Source organism: Agrilus planipennis, unplaced genomic scaffold, assembly GCF_000699045.2.
Source record: "Agrilus planipennis isolate EAB-ADULT unplaced genomic scaffold, Apla_2.0 scaffold103, whole genome shotgun sequence".
In the NCBI taxonomy this organism is placed as follows: Eukaryota; Metazoa; Arthropoda; class Insecta; order Coleoptera; family Buprestidae; genus Agrilus; species Agrilus planipennis.
The window spans coordinates 392,459-417,824 of NW_020438959.1; the positions used below are offsets into that span (position 1 = coordinate 392,459).

Below are 25,366 nucleotides of genomic sequence, written 5' to 3' on the forward strand. Positions count from 1 at the left end.
ACCTTCACCTCAAATGAGGAGGTCAAAAACCTCCTCGATCAGTTTTTTGCCAGCAAAGACCAAAAATTTTATGAGCGTGGAATTATGCTACTACCAGAAAGATGGCAAAAGGTGTTGGACCAGAACGGTCAATATATAATTTAATAAAGTATTTGTTTATTATATGAAAACTGTCTTTCATTTCCACAAAAAAAAAAACGAAATGACTTTCCGAACAACCCTATAATTTGGGTCTACTTGTACTTCTCCTAACCCCTATTTCTGCTCTAATATATCTAACTAGCCTTTCATGTCTGGGAAGGTGTCCTGCTAACCTATCTCGCCTATTTCTTATTGGCTCTGTTGTCCTATTCCTTCTAATACCTAGTAAGCTAATGACAAATACCAACGTAAGAAGATATAGTCTATATATAGAAAATAGTCCTTTACACTGCATACTTCTGGATATCAGATTTCAAACAGCTCAATACAAAAAAATTTATTCACTTTTTGAAAATTACATGGGTAACAACTTCTATCATTAAAATTGTATGTATATTATATCTGTAACCTGTATCTGTATCCTTTTTTGTTACGAGTAAAAATCCAAAATAAAAAGAAATTACTTAATTCATTAATATTCTTGCATTAATGAAACAATTGCATGGCTGTTCAGTAATTGTAATTGTTCAGCAGATGCTGATGGCAGGAAGGCGTAAATTACTGGAGAGCTTTGATAAAGGATGTATCAAATAAAAAGGAACATTCCCGAAGGGCATGCGCATTGGCATTGCCGTCCTTTACAATCAATTTCTGGAAAAAGATCGATATATATCAACAGAGAGCTTTTAGAAAGAGAAACCTTTTAAAACGGTTACAACAAATTCCTACCACAATTAAGGTACGGACTTCTATGCAATATCTAGGTTCCTACAAAATATTCGAGTGCTTCGAGGAAAAATTATTTTCGAAATTTTAAAACTTTTTCCTTTATTTATAATATTTTTATCGTATTTAGAATGAATAACCAATTGGGACGAGGCCCTTTTATTGGTAGTGTAAGTAAAGCTCAGTATCGATTGCTGAAGCATAGAAAAAGCGCATTGTGATTGGCCAGTTTTCAATTGTTAATTACTCTTTAATTATATATCGAATCAAAAAACTTTAAAAGAACAAATATCTTATAATTTTGCAAAGAATCTGAAAGTTTTATTATTTCCTTTGGAATACGATGTAATTTAGTTTCTTCAGCGTTATCCTTTGCAAGGACTTTTACAAGGAAAAAATTTTATTCGAGAGATTGTAACAGTTACTAAGGCATTGCAACAATTTCCTTTTATTATTAGATATATGTATTATTTTGGGCTGATTTATCTGAATGTCAATTTCTTCAGGACTTTATACTTATTTGCTCATATTTATTTTGTTTCCACTTACATTTGAGTTTAATGTACGACTTTGATGAGGAAAATCAGTAGATATTTTTCAGTTTTTCCAAAATCGATACATTTTCCATTCCTATGCTTAAAAATCCGTCCACCTTGAGGCCAACCGAGCTGAATTATATTCCCCTACCTATAGAACGAAACACTGTTGTTCCGGCTTGTACGTATGTATGTTTGTGTGTAATTCTCGAACTCCCAGCCAAAGCTAAAGCAAAAGCAAAGCCAAACATTGAGTCAGTGTTACTTTAGTCGACGTGGTTGACTTGATCGTAATATGGAAAATAGTGTTACTCACTTCTGTCACAAGAATATTGTCTTCTACGACTTGAACGTAACAGAACCTTCAGCTGATTTAGCAGTTCGTGATAACTAAAGAACATTTATTTGGATATTTTGACGAAAATACCGCAGTATTTGGGTATTTGATCATCAAAATCGAGAGGCCCAGATTTTCACAGCTTCGCATACTTGTAATGTGAGTACCAAGTTTAATTTATTTATTTAGCACAGTTTGAATTTTATTTTGGCAATCTATAGATAATTTAATGTAGTGCTTATTGATTTATTCAGCCTGATGGGCGAAGCAAGGTGAAGGTAAATACCTCACATATCTTTTAGGTAAAGCTTTTTAAAGGACAGGACTCATGATTGCTTTTGGCAAATATATATTTGTAGTTATAGACAGTTTCCTACATATTTAAAAAAATGCACCTAATGAAAATGCGTCATTACGTGAGGACTTCTTCAAATGAGATTACAGTATTGATTTTTAGATTGTAGGTTCTCGCAGAAGGCGTTACGTTATCGGGGTTAATGATGCCTATCGACCCTACCTTAGAAACTTAATATTTACTTCAGTGTCTTCTTAAAGACGAAATAAACTTTTGATATTTATATCCTGTGTTAGGAGATATTTAAATATCCACACCCTATACTTATTTTTAAGTAAATAATATTATAAAAAGAAAAATGATGAAAACTGAATTAACTCAGCAGTTCCGAAAATTAACCAGTACAAAGCGACAGTAAAAAAAAATTGAATTAATCAGGTAAATAGGTAAGCGGTGTAAACAAATAACTATATGAGCTCAAAAAAAGCAATTATTTTAAAATTAATGATGACACTTCAGTTTTATTCAATATAAGTACCTATACCTATGTATTATCTGATTGCTAAAGTGCCTAATCAAGTAATTATTTAGATTTTAGAAATACCAACAATGAAACGATACATTCCTGAAGCAATTTAAAAGAATTTCCCATTTTTAATTAATGGTTTTGACTGCTAGGATGCTAATACCTAAAATATTTTAAATCTGCTGTTTCTCAATACTTTTCACAAAACAAAAATCGAATTTCTATAATATTTTAGTGTCTATTAAACAGCAAATGCAAAACTTCTAATTTATATCTTCTTACGTTGGTATTTGTCACAGGTAAATATTATATAACTATCTAGTAGGCACTTCTTTCTGCATGACTTTCCATTTTATCGGTTAAGTGATTACGATAATGACAAAATCTACGTAATTAGAAAAGTAAAAGGTGGAATAAAATAATTTACCTATAATATTTCGCAAGTATCATTATCAAAATGAAATAGTTTTTTAAATAAAAGTAATAAACAAATGACGGTCAGAAACCATTGTTGATCATAACAGATAACGGTTCGTTTCAAATGACGTCAATCCTTTCCTCAATGTCTTCTAATAAAACCGTTGCCATTAGTTACATATTAAGGACATATATTTATGCCGTAGAAGTAGAATTAATTTCAATTTGTTTTTAATTCATTAATACGAACGTACAGCAGTATTTATGCGTTACGAATTTAAAAACAATAAATTTTAACTTTATTTCTTAGAAAGTACAAAATTAGTAATGTTTCATTGTACATTGTTACCGTTACATTACCTGTAGTTGCATGTAAACAACTGAGGTTGATGATATGTAAGTGTATTTTTTTTAAATACCTGACGAGCTGCATGTCTGTCTACTGATAGTGTCTGATAAATTTTTGGTTTGTCAATAGAACGTTTATTTTCAACTGTACTTTTTAACAAATTAATGCGCGCAATTTTGCCTATCAGTTTTTTATTTGTTTGTTGTTTATAAAAATGTATCTTCCACGTGGAAAAATGTAAAAAGCGAGTCAAGGTAAAATACCTATACAGCGTACATACTTGACAGTGGTATGTGAACTCAAAATGTATTTGAAAACCATAAAATACATTTTACAATTGAAACAAAAATAATTAAAGTAAGTCAGTGTAAAATCTATAGAAATGTGTTTTCACATTAATTAATCCGTTTAAATTGTCTACTTTATGATAGCAAGGGGGTATCTCGTGGAAAGCAGTTGGGAAACTGTGAGAATTAAAAGGTACCGGATTGAAGATTGATTTTAAATTTAATTAGGGTTACTAACTCTCTAGTTTTAATAAGGGAACTACAGAAAAATTAAGTTTTCTTCGGATTCCAGTTTATAAAAAAATTATCTCCGGATTTTTCAATTTTTAGGAAAAATAAAATTTTTATATTCCTTTACTGGCAATCTTATGGAATGTCACACAAACTGTAGTCACTATACTTATTCGTATTTTTTAAAATTTTTAATTGGTAACCCTAAATTTTGTTCGAAGAGTTGATGAAAATTTAAACAGAAATTGTACTGTGTAACGTGATCAATCATGTGTCATCATCAAATAATGTCATAATAGAAAAGTCTTTGGCCACAACATCTCTTACTTCGTCGTAGCGACTGTAATTCCATCTTTGTGGTAAAATTTCTCGAAGGACATGCTTAGATCAGTAAATTTTTGTAAAATTGCTATTCTGATCGAATTGTTCTACCTGACTGCTGCTCTCTCTATCTATTCAGTCGTCCAATATTCTTCGTTTCTTACTAGTAATAGAAAAGAGAAAAAGACGCTTGTAGGAAATACCAGAAAAAAGAAAACTAAAACCGATACCTGCCAAACAGGCTATGTGCTAGTATCATTACATTCTATCTTGTTAACTACCTAATAAGTAGATGTGTACGTATACAAAATGCAACATAAAGTCCTTATAACTAAACAAGAAGGATCCAGTATTTTCATTCGTTATTAGTATGCAATAGTTAATCACAAAATAAATTAATTCATTTTTCTTTACTCTTGTTTTACTCTCAGTTGATCTATAACTAGACAAAATTTAAAAAGGTCAGATTTCGTTATTGCAGGAAAATTATTCTTTGACAACAATTTCCAAAAATTATCTCGAAATTCTTCTGAAGATGTTTGTGACTTTGAAGATAGTTTTCCTTCAAGAAGGTTTTTAAGGTAGAATGATTTTGTAGTTCACTGTTGCAACTGAATATTGACAGGATATCTAATTATTTCAGTCAAGGATTGACAAAAATTTGTAAGTTTTGTTTTCTGGTTTGAAAGTCTTAGAATTTGCTATTTCAAATTGGCAAAAAATTGAACTTTGGGCAGCTTAACTCTTGAACTAGAATAGATTTCCCTTCATAATTATAAATGAGGTAGCTAAATTTATATTATTAATTATTAATTCTTATAAGTATTGCATCACTTACTTATTTATTTTTGGAAAAGTAGAAATCATGAAATTGTAAATGAACTGTGAACTATACGAAATATGTGTACATACAATTTGTATATACTTTGTAGTAACTTGCATCATTTTATCTGAAAAGTACTTTAAGAACATAATCTTAATAACGACATCATTACAATAAGAAATGGAGAATTGATTAAAAGGAAATTTCGTAATAAATTAATTCAACAGCATTATTTATCTCCAATTTCTTTAAGCATTTCCGTTTGGTGTATTTATTGTATATTAATTCAATTTACAGATTATTTGAAATTTTGTTTTACACGTGGAAAGTATGTTGATTAAATAAAAATATTATAATATACTTTTCAAATTTTTAAACACAGCTTTGCGGGTGTACTTGAAACTAATTAGTAAGTGAAATTTTATTTTGCTGAACAAATTGATTGCAATATCGAACCGGTAAAATTTAATTTGGCAATAACGGGAAATGAGTTTCGATATGTTGAATACATAGGCAAAATATTTCAAGGAGTTTACGTAATAATTTGTAAGGAATGAAAAAGTAAATGTCGTTGACATTAAAATTGGCAATAATGCTGATGGAAGAATCAACTTCTGCATTACAAAACGATTACTGAGCAATATCGAACCTGCTATTAAATCAAAATATGCAGGTTTTTGTTGTAAAATAACAAGTGCAATAAATTTTAAATTTTTTTATGAAGAAAGTATTATAATTACCACGTGTTTGACGTCAAAAAGTTATATCGTAGATATGTCCGAACGTAAGCAACAATTTAATGTTAAACGAATGAAGAAGCATTAGGTTCAAATCAAAACCAATTTATTAAACGACATGCAACGTTATTAGACTATCACACTTATTATTTACCTACAATAGATGACAATGGAAATTATTTGGCTTTGTTAAAATAGATATAATAAAACCAGCAGCAACAAAGAATCAATTCTAACTATAATACCAAATCAATTTTTAAATCTTGTCGTGTCCAGTTCTTATTTTAATGCAGAGGGTGACAGATAGATTACTTGAATGGGCGATTTTAAAACAATATACGTCATTTGTTTGTAATCATTATCATAAGATTGTCGGTTCTAAGACTGGTTGGACACGCACTTCTACTCCTTCTTATCCTGAGCTAATCTTCGCATTTCCCTAAAATTAGAACATTCCACATCCTTAACTATTCATGAACAGCAATCTAATCTAAGTCTCTAACTAGACCTTCATGTCCGAGAAGGTGTCCTACCAACCTACCTCGCCTATTTCTTATTAACTTCCATAGAGTCCTCTGTTCTCCTATTCTTTCTAATATCTCTTCACTTCTAACCTTCTCCATCGACGGTATCCTCACCACCAATGTCTATGTTTCGCACCCGTACAGTCATACACCTTTAACAATCTTTTTTGTAATTAATAAAATAAACCGTTCGTTAGCACAGATGTTACTTCTTTTGTTAAAGGCTATGATCCACTTTGCGCTATATCTGCTGCTTCTGAGTTATCTCACCTAGATATCTTTCCTATCTTTATATTCCCTGTTTCCCTACTTCTTCTTCCCTTGCATACTAAAATTTTTGTGTTTTATTTTCACGCAATACTGCTTTGTCAATACCGCTTCCATTTTATTTAAAGCTCTCTAAGTTTTCCTTGCCAGATGCTATATATCATCTGCTAATCTATGCATACCCCTACGTATATTACCCTAAAGTTGTTCTATCTTTCTAATCACATTAATTAATGGTTAAATGATACCATATCTGTAGAAACATTTTGCTCTCTGTGATGTATAACTGATAATTAATTGAATGTAGAGAAAATACTCAAGGAATGCAGGCTGAAAGTTGAATCCACCAATCCATCGACATAACCAACGATTTACTGTTAAGAACCTCAGAGTCAGTCTTAGCCAATTATACGATAATGTAAATCATAAATTATATAAACAAAACACTTGACAACATGAAATAATTCAAATCTTTTAACACTCGCTAATTGACACTCGCACAATTTGGTATGTAAATGGTTAGGAGATTACACCAACTTGAACCTATTACCTACCAATTATACGTCAAAGAGACCATTGTTTCGATCGATTTAGTACCATTTAATGAGAGTAGATATGACTAGAAATCGATGAGTTGTATGAATTTGAAATCTTCCATTTAACATATAGTTTTTTTTTTAATTTAAATATTATTCTAAATTTATTTTTGCCAAGTTCAATTCTGCGTTCACCCCTATCTAATAGTTAGTTTTTTTCCCTCAATCGCCTCTATTTTTTTTGTGTGTAGGCGTCTCATATCAGTCAGTATTTATCTATTTGCAATATTCTTTCTTTTTACTAACAATCCTGTCCTACTGAAGACTCAATTTTTTATGTACCTACCAGAAATTGTAATAACTATAGGAACTAACTAACTCATGCCCCTTCCCAAACCCTGGAAATATATTTTCTGAGTTCGGCTCTGGTATCATCCTCTGCTAGGCATGTTTACATTCAAGCATTTCACTCTCCTCAAGCTATAAAATTTTGGGTCTCATAAGAAGTTTCACTTTTAACCCTTTCTGACTTTGAATTCACACTTGATACACAGAAACATCTAATTTTTCAGAAGTTCTGTACGTCTACAACACCTAAACACTAACAGGTGCTGACTTTGCTCTAAAAGCAGAAGAATTATGTTGGTACAAATGTATAACATGTTGCAGTTATATTCTGATGGTTCAACGACCTATACAGAATATTTTTTCGCAACATTTACAAAAAAAGAAAAAGAATAACATCCTACGTTTTAAATAATTTTCACGTTCTGAGGAAATATCAAATTATACGCATGAATATACATATGTCTCTCTGTCTTACAACCAATAACAATGTGTATATAGGCAAGGTATGAAACATAAAGCTGACACATTGCCAATTAACGGGATTCCGACGAGTGCGAGAGTGGACCAAAACAAAACTAAAAAAAAAAAGAAGACAAGGACGAAGTTGACTAAAAATAAACTTACACGAGCTAATGTTGACAGAACTTCAGCTGTGTTTAACATTTTCGGTCATTTAATTTACAACCGGACCTTTCATACATACATATGAACAAAAATATTTGTAGAATCCTTTAGGCATTCCAAAATTTGCATTGGCAGTAAATGTTATAAAAAAAAAAATTGATTATGTACTTGTTCAAAGCGATAATAGAATAATTAGGATTTGAGAAAGTGATTCCTCTAAAAATTCTACGAAAACAGTGCGTAGTTTGATACCACAAATTGGTACATGTGCTAGGCATGGAATAACTACAGACAATTGACATCTATAGATCCACAATAAACAAGTGATATGCACCCTTAAACAAGTGCTAGTGACCACTAAAAGATGCTATACACCACATAGGTAGCCTACATACATTGAAAGTTAAATTGTTTTGCATTTATTTGATTGTAGTACCTACATAAAAATTATTTAAATTCGTTTTGGTTTTTAGCGGTCAAAAAAAGCTAAGCCATTTGTGAGCTCCAGCAATTAATTTACATAGGTAATTACTGAATTTTAATTGAAACAGAAACGAAATTGTTACAATTACTTTAATAATAACATATTGCCAAAGTGTACACAAATGCTAACACCTTTACTGTTACCCAATATCACGAGAACCAAAAGAAACCTCAATCTCAAGCAAGGTCTTATCATTTGGCATACATTCAAAGTTAAATTTGCATCTCTTTCGGTTACACATTAAACGTTGTAATGTTATTCCTTTTTATTTGTTAGTGTCCGCTGCAATTCCTACCTGACATCTCTTTTCTATGTTTACGATATTCTCTACTATTCTACAACGTTTGTCGTGTGTAAAAGTAGGCGTTTTGTCAGCAATTGCTCTAGTCTAGTTAGTAAGTTAAAAGAAGGAAGTAACTGCGACAATTTTATTGTGGACTATGCCAATTTTGAACGTCCGAACTGTAATTATTAAATTAATTAATTGCACCGTCGTTATCTAATGAGAAGTTCGTTGCTTTTCCATAAACATTAGATGTAGGACTTAATCACCATTGTGATTTGAGCATGGTACACTTACGATTAGATACGGATTAAAAAGCTTTCTCTAATGTTGTGATTGTATTATTAGAGTGACCATACAATTAATTAAATAATACGTCGCGGAAGAACAAAATTTTCCGTTGTGAACACGCATATTTAACGTGAACAGTCGTGTTTGTCTATTATGTACAGAAAATTGTTGTTGACATCTGCCAGTTGCGGTCCTGCTGGTATTTGATTCAATTTATGATTATTAATTCCAAAATGTACTTGACCTTTAGAAACTTGTACCAATTTCTTCTATTAATTCGATAAAAATTGTTTACTTGTAAATTTTATAGAGTATAAGGCTTTTCGTGTATTTTTCCTATTAGACTTGATGGAGATAGTGACACAAATTCCCGACTCATTTTTGAGAAAGGAAGATGATGGTCACAGCGTTGGTCGTCGAGTAGTAAAAGGACGAATTATCGAACTTGTTGGATGATAAGTTTTTAACGATTTTATACACAATCTTGCATTTTCTGATGGTTTATGGAAGATAATCGGGCCGAAAATGCACGATCTTTTGTATGAAAAATTGTTAAAAACCTTTCGTTTATTTGACAGATTCGATCCTTTGTCAAGTTCGATCCTTAGTCCTGCGATTACGCCCCGACCTCTAAAAGGGCGTCATTTTTGTAAAAGAAGAGCCTTTCTCTCCTAGTTTGTATGAGAATTGATTTGCAATATCGAGACAACCAATAGCTTATTGATTAGTGCACAAATAAGTTGAATCTATGTCTAATGGTTACGATTAATTACTGATCGATAACTTGAACTATTTTTAATAATTTCCTATTATTTTTTCCTTAAAATTTTCTGTTGATACAAACTGTGATACGCTTGATAACTCTTGGCATTATTTTATTACGTATTTCCAATTTTTAGAGGATTCCAATTGAACGAAAAAAATCAGGATAATTAACTCGTTGGTTATTGATGTCAAGAACAATATTACAAAACTGCTAAACAATCACTTATAGTATTTACGATGCGTCTGTTTATTGATCAATAAAACCTCTGATCCTGAAATATTTATTCTTAATATAAGCCGATAAAACTCACTCTGCAGGAGATTTAATAAAAATAATTCACAGATATGTGCATACATTAATTGATTGTTATTTCCCTAACAATAGCATTAATTATTTATTAATAAGTAATTATCTCGCAGAAGTTTATATTTAAAAAATAAGCTTCGCTTAACAAGCGATTATTTAAATAATAGATATTTGTGATTTAACTGCAAACCGTTTAAATGCTCGAACGGTTTTTAATAGTAACTTTATAATTATTTCGGGTGGTTAGTCCTTTGCCGTAGATATATAATTAGTTACTAAATTTTATTTAACTTTTTAAAGCGCTTTCGTTTCGTTTTATAAAGCCTACTAATTAAAGGGGTTATAAGTTGTTCTTTGTCAGAAAATTATACATTTATCGAAATCGATAAATAAATATGGTTTTACAGGCGAATGATGAGGATACTGTGGATAGAGAAGGTTAGAAATGAAGAGGTATTAGAAAGAATAGAATAGAGGATCTATGGAAGTCGATAAGAAATAGGCGAGATAGGTTGGTAGGGCACCTTCTCAGGCATGAAGGTTTAGTCAGAGACATATTAGAGGCAGAAACGGGAGTTAGGAGAGGTAGAGGTAGACCTAGATTAGATTACTGTTCGCAAACAGTTAAGGATGTGGGTTGTTCTAGTTTAAGACCGAGAGACATGGCCTATCCTAGAGGTTTAGACCATTGCTTAGCATTCGGGAGGACGCCGGTTCGATTCCGGGTCCGGCTGCCTTGGTCCAAGTTTTTCTGTGGTTTCCTTGGATCACTTAGGCAAATGCTGGGGCAGTAATATTCCACAGATAATCTTTCATTCTCTTCTGTCTTCATTTTGTCCGTCTCAACTTTCTCACCCGAACCACCACCCACCCATTCCCACGATTCCTGAAAGCAGGCTTAAGACGGCCTTCCGCCCTACCTTCCGGCGTAGTTTAAGGGAAATGCGAAGACTAGCTCAAGATAAGAATGAGTGGAAGTGCGTGTGCAACCAGTCTTATAAAACTGACGACCTTATGATGATGATGTACAGCTTGTCGTGGAAAAAACTTGGATTGTTCTTTCGCTCAAAACTTAATTTCTGAAAATCCATCTCTGAACTATCAGTTAGAGAGCGCATTTTTTTACAATATTTAGATCAATTTTTGTATTCCTCAAAACAATCCCATTTAAATGTTAACCCATCTGTTATGAGATTGTAAGATCTACCCATAACATAGGTTTTTTTTCTTAAATATAGAATCATAAAATTGAATTATATACATCCGGCTCGAAGGACCACGCCACAGTACTTATTAATGACTGACAAAATTTTTAATATCAGGAAACTGGTGACAGATACTTATATCGTAATCAGTTAATGCCTACTACACTCTTAAAACTATAGCATTTTATAACACGCTTATATGATGTGCTAACGAGAGCCAATAACTTCAAAATTAGTAGATTCGGTACCTATCTGCCCTTCGGAAAAACGTAAAAAAATGTAAAATACGTGTACCTATCACCTTTATCATACTTCATACAGTTAAGTATGTGGGTTGTTCTAAATTTAAGGAAATTAAATGCGAAGATTATTTCAAAATAGGAAAGGGTGGAGGCACGTGTGCAACCAGTCTTAAGACTGACGATCTTATAATGATTATGTACAGCTGGTCGTGGAAAAAACTTGAATTGGTCTTTTACTCAAAACTTAATTTATAAAAATCCATCTCTGAACTATCAGTTAGAGAGCCCATTTTTTTATAATATTTAGATAAATTTTTGTATTCCTCAAAACAATCCCATTTAAATGTTAACCCATCTGTTATGAGATTGTATGATCTACCTATAACATAGGTTTTTTTTCTTAAATATAGAATCATAAAATTGAATTATATACATCCGGCTCGAAGGACCACGCCACATACTATACACATTAATTACTGACGAAATCTAAATAATTTTTTTTTAATATCAGGAAACTTGTGATAGGTATCAGTTAATGCCTATTACACTCTTAAAACTGTAGCATTTTATAATACGCCTATAACTTCAAAATTAATAGATTTATTATCTACATTATGAAAAACGTAAAAAACTGTAAAATACTTGTACCTATCACCATTATCATACTTCATGCTCATTACTCTATTTATGAAATGCGTAGTTAGTTTCAAACACTTCTAACAAAAAGGTGCCAGAGGATGTGAAGAAAACAAAATTTGGTGTTCACGTGATCTAGGCGTGCTTCGTATCGCGCTACGTGCTCCCTGTCTTGTCTTGTGTATGGATTTATTTTGGGTAAACGATTATAAACGAACAAAAGCGCCTTCAGACCTTCAGCAGCTGATTCTAGGTCAAATGCACGCATTCCCGCCATGCATTCACTTTGTAGTCTTGTGTTTACAAATGTAGTGTGACAGAGGAGGCTGATTTAAAGACCCAAAAAGATACTGTAGGTATCTTACAACTTACAAAACCAAAAGGTCATCCGTCATCCGTCCGTTTTGTAATATTATTTACCTACCTGCGTTTTTGGTGTATGATGTAGTGTAATACATCAACAATTAAACCATAAAGTTATAAATAGCACATCAGCATTTATTGTTGTAATTACCTTTAAAGGCATGAAAACTTTGGGTGTTTTTGTTATCTTGTCAAGAGAAATTGATTAGCTACACGCGTTAGAAATTAACCTATTATGTACACCAATGCGTAAATATAAACAAGCTATTCCTAGAAACAACAATAAACAACGAAGTAATGAAAAATTCGAAAAAATATTTTTAGGTACTCATGAATAAACATATATGTATTGTAGTGCTATTTTTATTTGTATTTTTGTGTTTAGAATTTAACACCTATTAGACCTTATAGATTCACCTACAGAAATTTATAAACAGTAAGTCTACCGCCTAAATACTTCTATTTTTATATGAGTTTACTGCTAAAAAAAATGCATTTTTTCGAGAAAGTAGGCCCACACATGGTGACAGCTGCTTGTGGTTATGTAAATGAGTCATTAAGGATTCGCTGTTTTATGATTCAACTAGTTACTGTAATCCATAGTTAAACCAATAAAAAAATAATATATAAAAAATTCTGAAAATTTTGCATATGGACGCCATACAATCAGTTTATTAAGATCTTACATTAGTGGCGATTAATTGCTAACAAATAATTGTTCTTCTAACACCAACTGGTCGATTTTAATGTAATTTTTAATTGTTAGTTACCTACATATTGGATTAAAAACGAAAAAAAGTATATGTTCTAAAATTTCCCAAAGAATCTAATAATATGTTTAATTTGTGGTCAAATTAACTATAGAGCAACTTAAAAAAAATCACTTTTTGAAATTGAATTTATGAACATTCCTACGTATGTCATTGTCAGTGAAGTAGAGCGCAGCACAGGTTGTGTTGCAACCTTCGCAAAGCATTAACCTTTTTAACATTTATTTTTAGATTAATAACAAACATCATTACAGATAAAATCACTTTAAAAAATGTATGTCGTGTAAATAAAAGAAAAACCGTTAAGCCTATTTGTCATTAGAAATGTTTTAATCATACGTAGTTCATCTACAAGAGTAATCACCTTTTTTAATCGGATGCTTTATGTGAACTGTGTATTCTCTGTTTTGACAAATTTTATTCTAATTTCGTACCAAGAAGATTAAATTGCCGATTAATGAGTTTTCGTTATGTAATACCCCGTGCTACTATACATTTCTAATACGAAGAAAAGAGCTCTCCAATAATATGGTCCCATACCGAAAAATGTAACCAACAAATGTCTGGATTTTGTTATCACTGTTCCAAAATTCCATTCTGTTAAAAAAAACAATTTTATTAATTATACCCCGCTCGAAAAAGTTCTTTAGGGATTTAAAATCTGCCAAAGTATAGCAAGGAAATTATTCTTCCAGAAAAATACAAAGAATTTGTCGTTTTATGACAGTGTGACCGAAGACATAATCTTAGTGTTTGCCAATAAGATTATTGAGTTAAGACAAAATGTTTTTTGGAAATGGATCATTTAGGCGTTGTCCAATAATATTTCAACAAGTACACATATATGCAGGGTGCTTCAAAAAAATGTATACACACTTTGAACTTCCATAGAAAATTTATTTACCGTTCTACAAAGTTAAATTTCAGGAAAATAGAAAGCTGAAAGTCCAATGTAAATGAAACATAAATAACAAATGTTAATACTGTTCAAATTGGTGACCGACAGCATCAATACAATTCTGAGTACGAGTCACCACAGATTCTGTACATCGTATCAAAACGTCCAATCAGATTTCTCTACACACTGCTTGAATCTCATTCCAAAGAATGTCTAGGTTACGTGGTTTACGTTTGTACACCTCATCTTTTACTGTGCCCCACAAGAAGAAATCCAGTGGTGTAAGGTCTGGAGAGCGTGCTGGAAACTCGATTGGCCCCCTGCGTCCTATCCACTGGCCCGACAAATTTTGATCCAGGTAAGCTCGTACGTCCCTGTGATAGTGCGGCGGAACACCATCTTGTTGAAAATAAAAATCATCATTACCGTATAATGCACGAATGGCAGGAAATATGGAATCAGCAAGCATTGTTAGGTAATTAATACCAGTTACAGTGCCTTCAAATCGAAAAGGTCCAATGAGTCCCCTTGAAGACAAACCGCACCACACATTTACACCAGGCAAATTTACAGCTTTTTCAATTGTAATGTGAGGATTTTCTTCACCCCAGTAAACACAATTGTGCCTATTGACAGTTCCATTAAGTTTGAATTGGGCTTCATCCGACCAAATGATGCTACCCATAAATCCCGGTTCACGTATCACGTTTTGATACGATGTACAGAATCTGTGGTGACTCGTACTCAGAATTGTATTGATGCTGTAGGTCACCAATTTGAACAGTATTAACATTTGTTATTTACGTTTCATTTACATTGGACTTTCAGCTTTCTATTTTCCTGAAATTTAACTTTGTAGAACGGTAAATAAATTTTCTATGGAAGTTCAAAGTGTGTATACATTTTTTTGAAGCACCCTGTATACCATTCACATGGATATAGACATCACTGAAGAAACAATGTATGTGATTCCAGTCGTTTATGCACGAAGAAAGTTAATAATTATTAGATATGTGTGTAATTAACTACAGTTGCCCTAATTAGGATTCGAAACGAGGATAACTCCAACCTTCGGTTTAAGTACTTGATAAAAATAAGAATTAAATATGTACCTGATATGGAAATCTGGATTACTGCTAAAAGGAGGGACGAAGTCCCTGTTCAGAATCCTTTAAAGAATCCTAGGAATAGTTGGAGTGAAAGATTATCTGTGGTCTAAATCTCTAGGTTATGATGCTCGTTGTGGAATATAATAGTAGTAGGTTTTCATTTTCAAACTGCTAGCGGCACATATTGGACACAAAATTATTGGGACGTATTTCATTTTTCAGTAGTGCTAAATAAATAAAAAGGTCTTTGCCGGGTTATAGGTTATTGTACATATGTTACAATTTAATTATTTGTTGTCTGCCATCGTATAGAAGCAGACACCAGACGGCAATAATAACAATAATTTTGTTTATGTACTTCCGATTAATAAAGGTGATAATGTAGTTTTTTCGGATAAGGTTATTGTATTTTTTGTGTACACATTATTTCTAATAAAAGAAGATTAACGAACTGTCTCAATTCAATAATTTGTTTATGCATTATTTATTAATCGAAAATTGTCTGAAATATACATATATCTTTCATCGAATAAAACAATTCGAAGTGGTCTGTATTCTGTCGAAATTGCCAGACGCGGGTCGCGATTTCGATCTTTTTCGATCTCATCAGCGCGTCGCAGACAGCTTCGACAGAACACAGACCAACTTTTACCTGCTGTCTTAACAGTGCATTTTAGAAAATACTATAAATGGCGCAGTAAACGCCATCTGTAGCACAATGCTACATTTTAGGATTACGTATGCTCCAACAAGGTCCACTTGTGTGGATATCTACTTGTTGAAAACGAATTCCGGCGTAGCCAACCTCAACGTGATAGGCACGTTCGCTTAATCGAATAGTATAATTCGAAGTGGTCTGTATTCTGTCGAAACTGCCAGACGCGGATCGCGATTTCAATCATTTTGGTTCTCATCAGCGCGTCCAGATAGCTCCGACAGAACACAGACCATCTTTTACCTGCTGTCTTATTGGATTACGGTAACGTGCCTATCACGTAGTGGTTAGCTACGCCGGGATTCGTTTCAGCAAGTAGATATCCATATATTTAAATTGACCTATACGTAATCCTAAAATGTAGCATTTTACTACAGATGGCGTTTACCGCGCCATTTGTCGTATTTTCTATATCTTTCATGCTATACACTACTCTTAAGCGTTATACTATGAACCCTATATACATATATGATACCACCCTAACGTGGATTCCATCTGATTCGAATCGTATCGTATTGGCCGAGAAAGGACCATTTTCCATCTTTGTACCTATCCCATTATAAAAGTTATTTATAGCTTTTCCGTCTCGAGTCAGAGAAAGAACTACACATGACTCTGTTATTAAGCGCTACTACACACCCCAAGACATAATCCTTGATCGCTGAGTGATACGCAATCGCTTCACGATTACTCTCATGGAAAAATGTTTTCCACAGCTTTAGTAGCTATCTCTTTTATTTTTAGTTGCACCTTAAATACTTTAAGATACAGTACAATTTGAGCGAATAAAAAGCACATAGGTATCTACCTTTAAAACGAAAAATTAGAACAATTTCATAATGCTGTTTATGCAAATGATAAAATTACATTCATAATATTTAGTGAATCACTTTCGTGTATGTAAATAGCTTTTGATTTACCGTATTTTGATATCCTACACAAGTAGGTGCATAGTTCACTTTCTGCATTAATCATAAACAATTATTATTGTTCGTAACTTTTATATTTCGAGAAATCACATTTAAGTCGAAAACAAGTATACCCAGCGTTGACGAGGGCAAAGGTAAATGTGTTTTGTACCTAAGCAACAGAATTAAAAAGGGGAAATACAATGTAGATACTTTCAGAAAGAATTAATTAAATTTTAAGATGTACCGGTGTATTTAGATGGTTAGCATTTTAAAATAATGTTGTCCGTCTTTACCATTACAATTTGAATATAATATACAGTCAAAATCTGTTATAACGACACCGAAGGGAATACTCATATTTGGCCGTAGAAACCGATAGTCGTAACAACCGGTGACGTTGTTATTAAGTACCTAATACCTATTATTGAATGTGTGATTAATACATTCATGTATAAAATAAAACTACATTTTATTTATTTCACATAAAACATATAATAAAAAGACATTATGTACATATACAGTGGATTTCGGGTATAACGACAACGAAGGGACCGCTGTAATTTCGTCGTTACATCCAGCAGTCGTTACAGGCAAAGTTAAAGGAGATACAGACTACACACTGTTTTTCAATTTTGAAACAATTTTCGCTTTTTTTAACATTAAATTTACATCTGGAAGTAACACTTATTCAAAAGTTTACTAAACACAGTTGCTAATCAGAAACAACGGTAAATGTCACCACACTTGTTGACTATTTGTGTAAATGTAAACAAAAGATAAGAAAGCTCTTTGTGTCTTTAGCGACTCCGGTCGCTATATCTGCATGGGATTGCTAGGGATTTGTTACAAATGATTCATTAAAAACAGTCGCTACACCCGAACTCGGCGTTACATCCGAAGTCGCTATAGCCACATGAATTTTATACCAAAGTATGCTTTAAATCCAAGGGACTTACATATGACGTCGCTGTAGCACAATGGTCGCTATAACCGAGATCGTAATAAACGAAATCCACTGTAATTATCATTCTTCTATATTAATAAAATCTGTAATTTTAGTCTGTCTGGAACACTTCTGTCGTGCGTACGCACCCTATAGTTCCTGTTGAATTTTAATTAATGCATCGGCATTATTTCCTGCACATGAAACTGTTCATTAAAAAGAATAATTTTTCGTAATAGCATTAAGACCATCGTTCAAAGTTGCTTTTGTAAATTGTTCTTCAGTTTCTTCTGTTCGTCATTTTCCACTTGAACTTCTTAACAATGTCATCTTCCGTAGCTGGTGCAGAAATTGCAATAGAATTATCCACATCAATAAACACCTGAGCTTCAGTAGTAGCTATTCTAAGATTTACAATAAACCTTTAACTCGACACGTTTTTGTTAACTTTTGCGATCTTAATATGGTCATTTACTGTACCAGACGTGGATACTGTTACCTATTCCAATGTTTACAATACAGCTGGTCGTTCTAACAGATATAATTCTCCGAAAATATCAGTTACATGTAGTCGCTTAAAGCGATATGTCGTAATAAGCAATGTTGTAAAAACCAATTTTTTTTATAAGGCGGTCTAACACAATTCAGCCGGGACCTATGATATTGGTCAATATAACCGGTATGTTGTTCTAAACGATGTCGTAGTAAACGGTTTTGACTGTATTTTCTTCTTAATATTGTTTATCATTGTAGACGTATTCTTTTAGTTTGTTGTAGCAACTGATTCATAGTTTAATGTATCAGCTTTAATATGCGTTTGATTATACACAATATTATAAATGGGAATGTGTTTGTTTGTTTTTTTTGTTTATTATTTATCAAATTATTATAATTTCGCTGATATTTGACACGTTTTTAGGACATCAATGCGAGCGAAGCCGCGGATAAAAGCTAGTCAATTATAAAAAGGAGTAAATTTCTTTTTAAAATTGTTGCAATTATACAATTGTTTATCAACGTAAAAATTTTCCTTTTCTTTTTATTCGAAATGCTCCAAGTACCAATTATTATTAATTCCGTTAAGTATAAATGGCGCGTGGCGCCAGTTTAAAAATTATTATGTTGGTAAAATTCTTGATAACTAATTATTTAATCATCGAGTCCAGTCATAGAGACTAAGTCAGTAAAATTGCTGTTATCAATCTGTGCATTCACATTTCATAACCATGTGTTACCGTCCGTGGAAATTACAAATTAGCATAATGATAACAGTGGCGTAGTAAACGATACGAAGCGGAGGAGTGAAGCGCTTAAGGCTCCAGTGAAATCTAAAAAAAATTCTTTTTGAAGTACTCCAAACCCCGACGGCGCGAATACATGACATGTTTCGATGAGATTAGTGGATACGATACCGGTATTCCGATTAAGTTTTTCTAATCCGTGTAAGATTCATCATTATCATAAGGTCGTCAGTCCTAAGACTGGTTGGAGAGGCACCTCTACTCCTTCCTATCCTAAAACTAGAACACCCCACATCCTCAACTATTTACCTCTACCCTTCCTACTGTTCGTTTCAAGAAGTTAGAGATATGCCCCTTTCCTTTATTAGGATGTATAATAGTATAATTCCAAATTCAATCATGTTTGTCTGCGGAGCTCATTTCTTCACCGATCATCGAGCGAGAACTAGACAAAAGTACTGTACCATTTACAAAATTATTCAAACTGCCTCGTTACAATTTAAGAATATGCTTTATTTAAAAGCATATTTAGCCAAAAATAATAACAAGTGAATTTACTTAACGTTCTACACACCTATAAAACTTTTGCTTTGTTTTCTATTGTTAATTTATATACATTTTTGTTTTAAGNTATATATATATATATACGTACCTAACTATATATATATATATATATATATATTGTTTTAAGAAATTGCATTTTCGTCTAGTACTGTACAGTTCCAGCCGATCTCCTAAGACCGCCCATCGAGAGGTCTGCCGGTTCAAGTTGTTCCAACTGTTTCTGTCTTACTCACGCCTAGTGTGTATTCTTTCTATCTTCGCGCAGATTTCTTCAAGATCGCAATTCTAACAAATTGAAATAGACTGTAACTCCCATTTCTGTCTCTAATATGTCTTTGACTAGACCTTCTTGTCTGAGAAGGTGTCCTACCAACCTATCTCGCCTTTTTTTTTATTGATTTCCGTAGAGTCCTCTGATCTCCCATTCTTTCTAGTACTTCTTCATTTCTAACCTTTTCTATAAGATTATGTGAGGCTAAAACATCAGTGTCATTGCTTGCCATCATCAAACAGAAGAAGCTATATTTTAAACAAATATCACAATTTAATCCAGTGTGTTTTCTGCAAACAATAATAATGAAATAACCAACTAACAAAATGAGCATGCCTTGCCGCCTACCATTATAATGCAAGAAAGTTTATTGTGTTAATTTGCTGTACTTGTTTGGTATATTATTATTATCTTGGGTTTAGGCTTGTTCAGACCTCAAAAGCAGGGATACTCCTTTGGCTTTCCCTTTTTGCTACCTTCCCACTAGGAAAGGGTAGATGGTGGTTGGGGTGAGAATGATAAGATGGACGAAGTGAAGACAGAAGAGAGTGAATGATTATCTAAAGAATATTATTGCCGTAGAATTTGCCTAAATTAGGGTTTCCCTAAGCGAGCGTCTCTACATTATCCCAGAGATGTCGTGAGGCGATCCACATAAACTAGAAACATTGAGGGTTCTATTATCATTTACGACATAGTACTTGTGCCAATACTCTTAATATAAAATTTAAATGTTATTTGGAGTTTTTCCAATAACTTATTACTTAGGCTAGAACTACAATTGGTAGGTACTTTTTGGCCAGAGGAAGTGTCGCAAAAATAAAATGACAACTTCCCAAGGGCGTCTTAGTAAAAATAAGTTTAGGAAATCCTGCCCTAAATGATCCAAAAAAGTCACGGAAAAATTTGGACCAGACAGATCAAACCGGTGTCCTCCAGGGTGCTAAGTAATGGTCTAAATTTATAGGCTCTTCCGATCTCACAGCAACTGTTTATAGGGACTAGTCTTGCTACTCGCGCAATCTAGGCAACCTATTATAGGCCTCTTAGACCCTTCTTCACGTAAGGTGGGTTGCCTACACGTGACAGCAGCTACTTTTAATGAAAATTACAAAATTCTACAAGCAGAAAAGAAAAAGATCCCAGAATTGACTTAAGTTTATCCAAATTCAAAATCCCAGGATTGTAAATAAGGATTCGAGTTCATTAGGATCTTGCTGCGCTACTGACCGTGAATGACGATATGATAAACCGAAATGGTCATTTGTTTTTCCACCACTCGCATGTCCAGCGCCTGATTAACCGAAGGTCATTAACAAAAACGAATGGCGACTGTTTTTTGTCATGTTACCTTAAATATTTGCGGCTCTGCAGCCCATCTGCAGTTGTATCAGTAAATGCGGCGGTAGAATTACTCACTGCGTCCATGCAACTAGTTACAATAATTACATTCATATTTTATATACGGCCGTTTGTACCCTACAGAAGTGTCCACAATGAGAGTTAATTTGTGAATGTAAGTAAAGATTATTAGCAATTTATTATTTATTGTATGTTTGGTCGTTTTAATGATTTATTTATACAAGGGTGTGCCATTTTGGATGAAAAAGTAGGCGAAAATCAAAAATTAAATTACGAAAAAAAAATGTTTAAAAATGAATTTTGACAGGAAACATTAGAATATTAGTATTAGCGGAAGTGTAAATTATGCCAAATTTGTGCTTTCTTTTTCTTTTTTTTTCGTAGGTCATTTTATTGTTTCGTTAGAAAGATGAGAAGAGAAATAAGAAAGAGATATAGCTATACACCTACGATTACGTTTAAAATAATTAATATTCAGTTTCATATTGTAATTAAATTTATTTCATTGACCAATAAAGTGTATCACTATCACTATAGCAAGCATAATTAAGAAGTATTTGCTGAATAAGTGTAGCAATATTGTAATAGTTATTATTTTTGAATAGCTAAGCAAATGTTTCAGTGCAATGGAATAAAATGTCGTACATTATGCAAATATATAAAATGCATCGCAACCAATCTGAAAAGATTAATAGGAATATTCCAATACGGCTAGGAAATAAGAAAAATACCAGAATGACTAGGCGAACGCTTACAGGGAGAAACCTAAATTTTTATGACAACAATTTTCAGTTGTAAATGACTGAATTTGCCGTAGAAATAGTAGAACTTATTAGGTAACTTGTAATAATCTCAATTTTCACGTGTTTTGATGAAACTAAGAAGCTGAAACATTTACTAATGAAAATAAATTGATAAATCTTAAGAAAACTGGAAAAAATAAATACATATTATTAAGAATCTGTAGTCAAAACTTTAAAAGACGTGAACATATTGATCATTTGAGAAAGAAAACGACTCTTACAGATTCCACTTTTTAACATTTAATGGATGCATGACATATCACGCGTCTTCAACGTGTATATTGGTAGATTAGGTATTAGCTTATCATTAAGTTTTATTACAGACCCTTCTTATCATTACTCAAATATTTTGCAGCAAATATGTAATCAGCACATTTCCATTTTTAAATATTACGATCAGAATAAGTCAAGAATTGTTTTCTATTATGGGAAACAAACGTGGAACAGCGCGTACGTAAGGTTAATAGAATGTAAAAAAGGCACTGTGATTTAAGAGTGTATAATACAACAAAAATATCTAGAAAACAAATAAAAAGTGTTAAATTGTTTAAAATTAAAATAATTATTTACTTGTTAAACAGCCAAAGCACCGAAAGTTATACAACATAAAAATTAAACTAATTTGTATCTATCTATTTTATTACAAACAACCTAATAGATATAAGTAGCTAATAAAATCGTTCTACATAAATGATTAAAATGCTGCTTAATTAAGCGAATTAATAAAGAAAAAACAAAATTATGTAGTACATACGTTATATGATAAAATTTGTTTTTAAGAGAGGTTTCCGGGTTTTTTTGCTCATTTGAATCTTTATGGTGCGTATTAATTAAGTTAATAATATACTATTGACTTCTGATAGTATATTTTTAAATTAGAGGTTACTATAGTGTTGATTAAAATACATCCACACATATTGTAAGTTTTTTCCATACATTATTTATTATTAAAAAATCTTTTGTAATTAATTTTAAATAGTATTCCTAATTGCTGTGACGTAAATAGGGTAATGAGGCGGTGGGGGTAGTTTAACCCGAGATCATTTTAGTACTTCTTAGCACATGAACGGGGCGAAAATGAATTATTATCTATATTATTTTAATCCTTTAAATAAAAAATATAAACTTAGATGAAAATATTTTCCTAAACTTTTCTCAAGTCGTTCCTAAAGTAGAAGATACCCTTTCTATTTCTATTAGATAATGTTTTATGTATTTATTGGTGCCTTAAAGATGTTTGGGAGGTACAATCGGAGACAAGAGTACATAAAATTAGAAATTCGTGATTAATTAGGTTTTGCAGCATATCATGAGGTAAATAAATACTATCTATACTAAAAAAAAGTATACGGTTTGAGAGAAAATTTGGAATTTGACCAAAAACTTTGAATAAAATAAGAAATAACGAATAATATGGAAAATTTTTAACTGACTTTTGGCAGTGAATATGCCTTGATTTCAACTTCGAAACAAAAAAATATTTAGTTTCAATCTCTATTAATAATGAGCGTAAAACTTTTTAATATGTTTAAATAATAATTAAAACTTTAAAATTGCATTTATTTCAGACAATTATAAATATTATCATTATATTATCAAGTAAAAACGAGATTTTCAGCTAATTTTTCATTTTTTCCTCGATAACCATTTAGTGAATTTGAATAACCTTACGCTGAAGTGATTCTCCAGAGTTCAAGTTAGTTATTATAAAAATTTGAAATTTCTGGTAGCTTTTTTTCTGTTAATAAAATAAATTTAATCTGTTCGGTTAACGAATCTCTATGAAATGACGTGTAAAATTACAATTTTTTAAAATTTCAATAACATTTTAACGGTTTAGTGAATCGATTTGTAATTTTTACAGGAGTTTTAGAATTAAATGAGGAACGTTCTTCCAAATTTTTATTTGTCTCGTAGTATTTTGATATACCTCCCAAACATCCTTAATAATGCAATAGGACTTTATATTTGAATGTACATATGTTGTATATTTTGTTAATTATGAATGTTTATTACATGTTAAATATAACATTCGTTATCGTGAACAAATTAAAACTGTTGTTTTTTTTCGGTTCACACTATCGAGTACTGCTATTATTATCATTATTATTATTAAAACTTCATTCAATAAATTATTTTTCTTTTGTTTTCAGATAACTCCAGTATGTCAACTCTTCTGACTCCTTCAGAAATATTTAAGGTCCCAAGAACCCTATCAAAGATGACTTCCGGTTCGGATGAAAAACGCGACCGATTTGTTCGCAGTTCATCAATTGAAAAAATAATAAAATTCAACGCCTACATTTGTTCGCAAAACTACTTCATTCTCCCGGCCATCCTGGCGTGGCTCAAAACGTCTCAGTCAGTCCTTCACGCTAACCTGGAGAAAATCATCCTCTTCATAAAGTACTTAATTTTTAATTCGATGGCATATAGAATGCTGGAGTCCAAAGTAGAGCTCGTCGCGCCATCTGTTTTGTATATCATAAACGTATCGTTGCTTTGTTTTGCATACTACAGAGACGCCGTCAGGTTGGGTACAAGAAAGGTTGCCCAAGACGTTAAATATCGTCTTAATATTGCCGCTTTGTTTATGAAAAGTTATGTATTTATTGTTGCTGTATACTTTACCGTATTTGTAGTTTTCGTGCAGGCCGTCGTTTGCGCTGGCATAGTTTTGGGAGCGTTTGTGACAGGTGGTCCCACATTCCTATGCGTCTGTCTGTACGCAATGTTATATATTTATTTAAGAATTTTGATGGACTATTTGCAGAAAAGTGAGAAAAATGAACGATCCGAGAAGTGTGATATCCTAAGGCCAAAGAAAATATTAGCTAAACTAGATAGTAGTAAAACGTTAAGCTCAATGAATCTGTTGTAGATTAGACTTGCGATTAGTTCCTGTTTAGGGGACGTTTTTTTCTATAGGGTATGTTACATTCGTAATTAGCTCGAATATATGACTGCTAGATGTAGAATTTATTGATCTTTTAATTGTAAGTTTTTGTACAAATAAGTTGAAATAAAATATTTTGATATTATATCACACCATTTTATTTCTTTTGTTTTTCAATAATAAAAAAAATAAACAAAATAAACGACCTATATTTATTGTCTCAATGTGGGTTTCAGTGAGTGAATTAAATATTGAAATTAGTTGCTATGAAACTTGCTGCTG

The 25,366-nt window shown here is 32.2% G+C and overlaps 1 protein-coding gene across 2 annotated transcripts; it reads left to right on the forward strand.

Annotated features, from left to right (window-relative positions):
* Window positions 1–1,622: 1,622 nt before the first annotated feature.
* Window positions 1,623–25,229, forward strand: LOC108736753. 2 transcript variants are annotated; one of them, XM_018469312.2, is made up of 2 exons: window positions 1,623–1,899; window positions 24,342–25,229. In XM_018469312.2, exon 2 carries the CDS (start codon window positions 24,353–24,355, stop codon window positions 25,067–25,069), a length of 717 nt encoding a protein of 238 aa, XP_018324814.1. In that variant the 5' UTR covers window positions 1,623–1,899; window positions 24,342–24,352; the 3' UTR covers window positions 25,070–25,229. The 2 variants fall into 2 exon arrangements, with proteins under 2 accessions (XP_018324814.1, XP_018324813.1); XM_018469311.2 differs by lacking the exon at window positions 1,623–1,899 and adding an exon at window positions 21,380–21,539.
* Window positions 25,230–25,366: the final 137 nt, after the last annotated feature.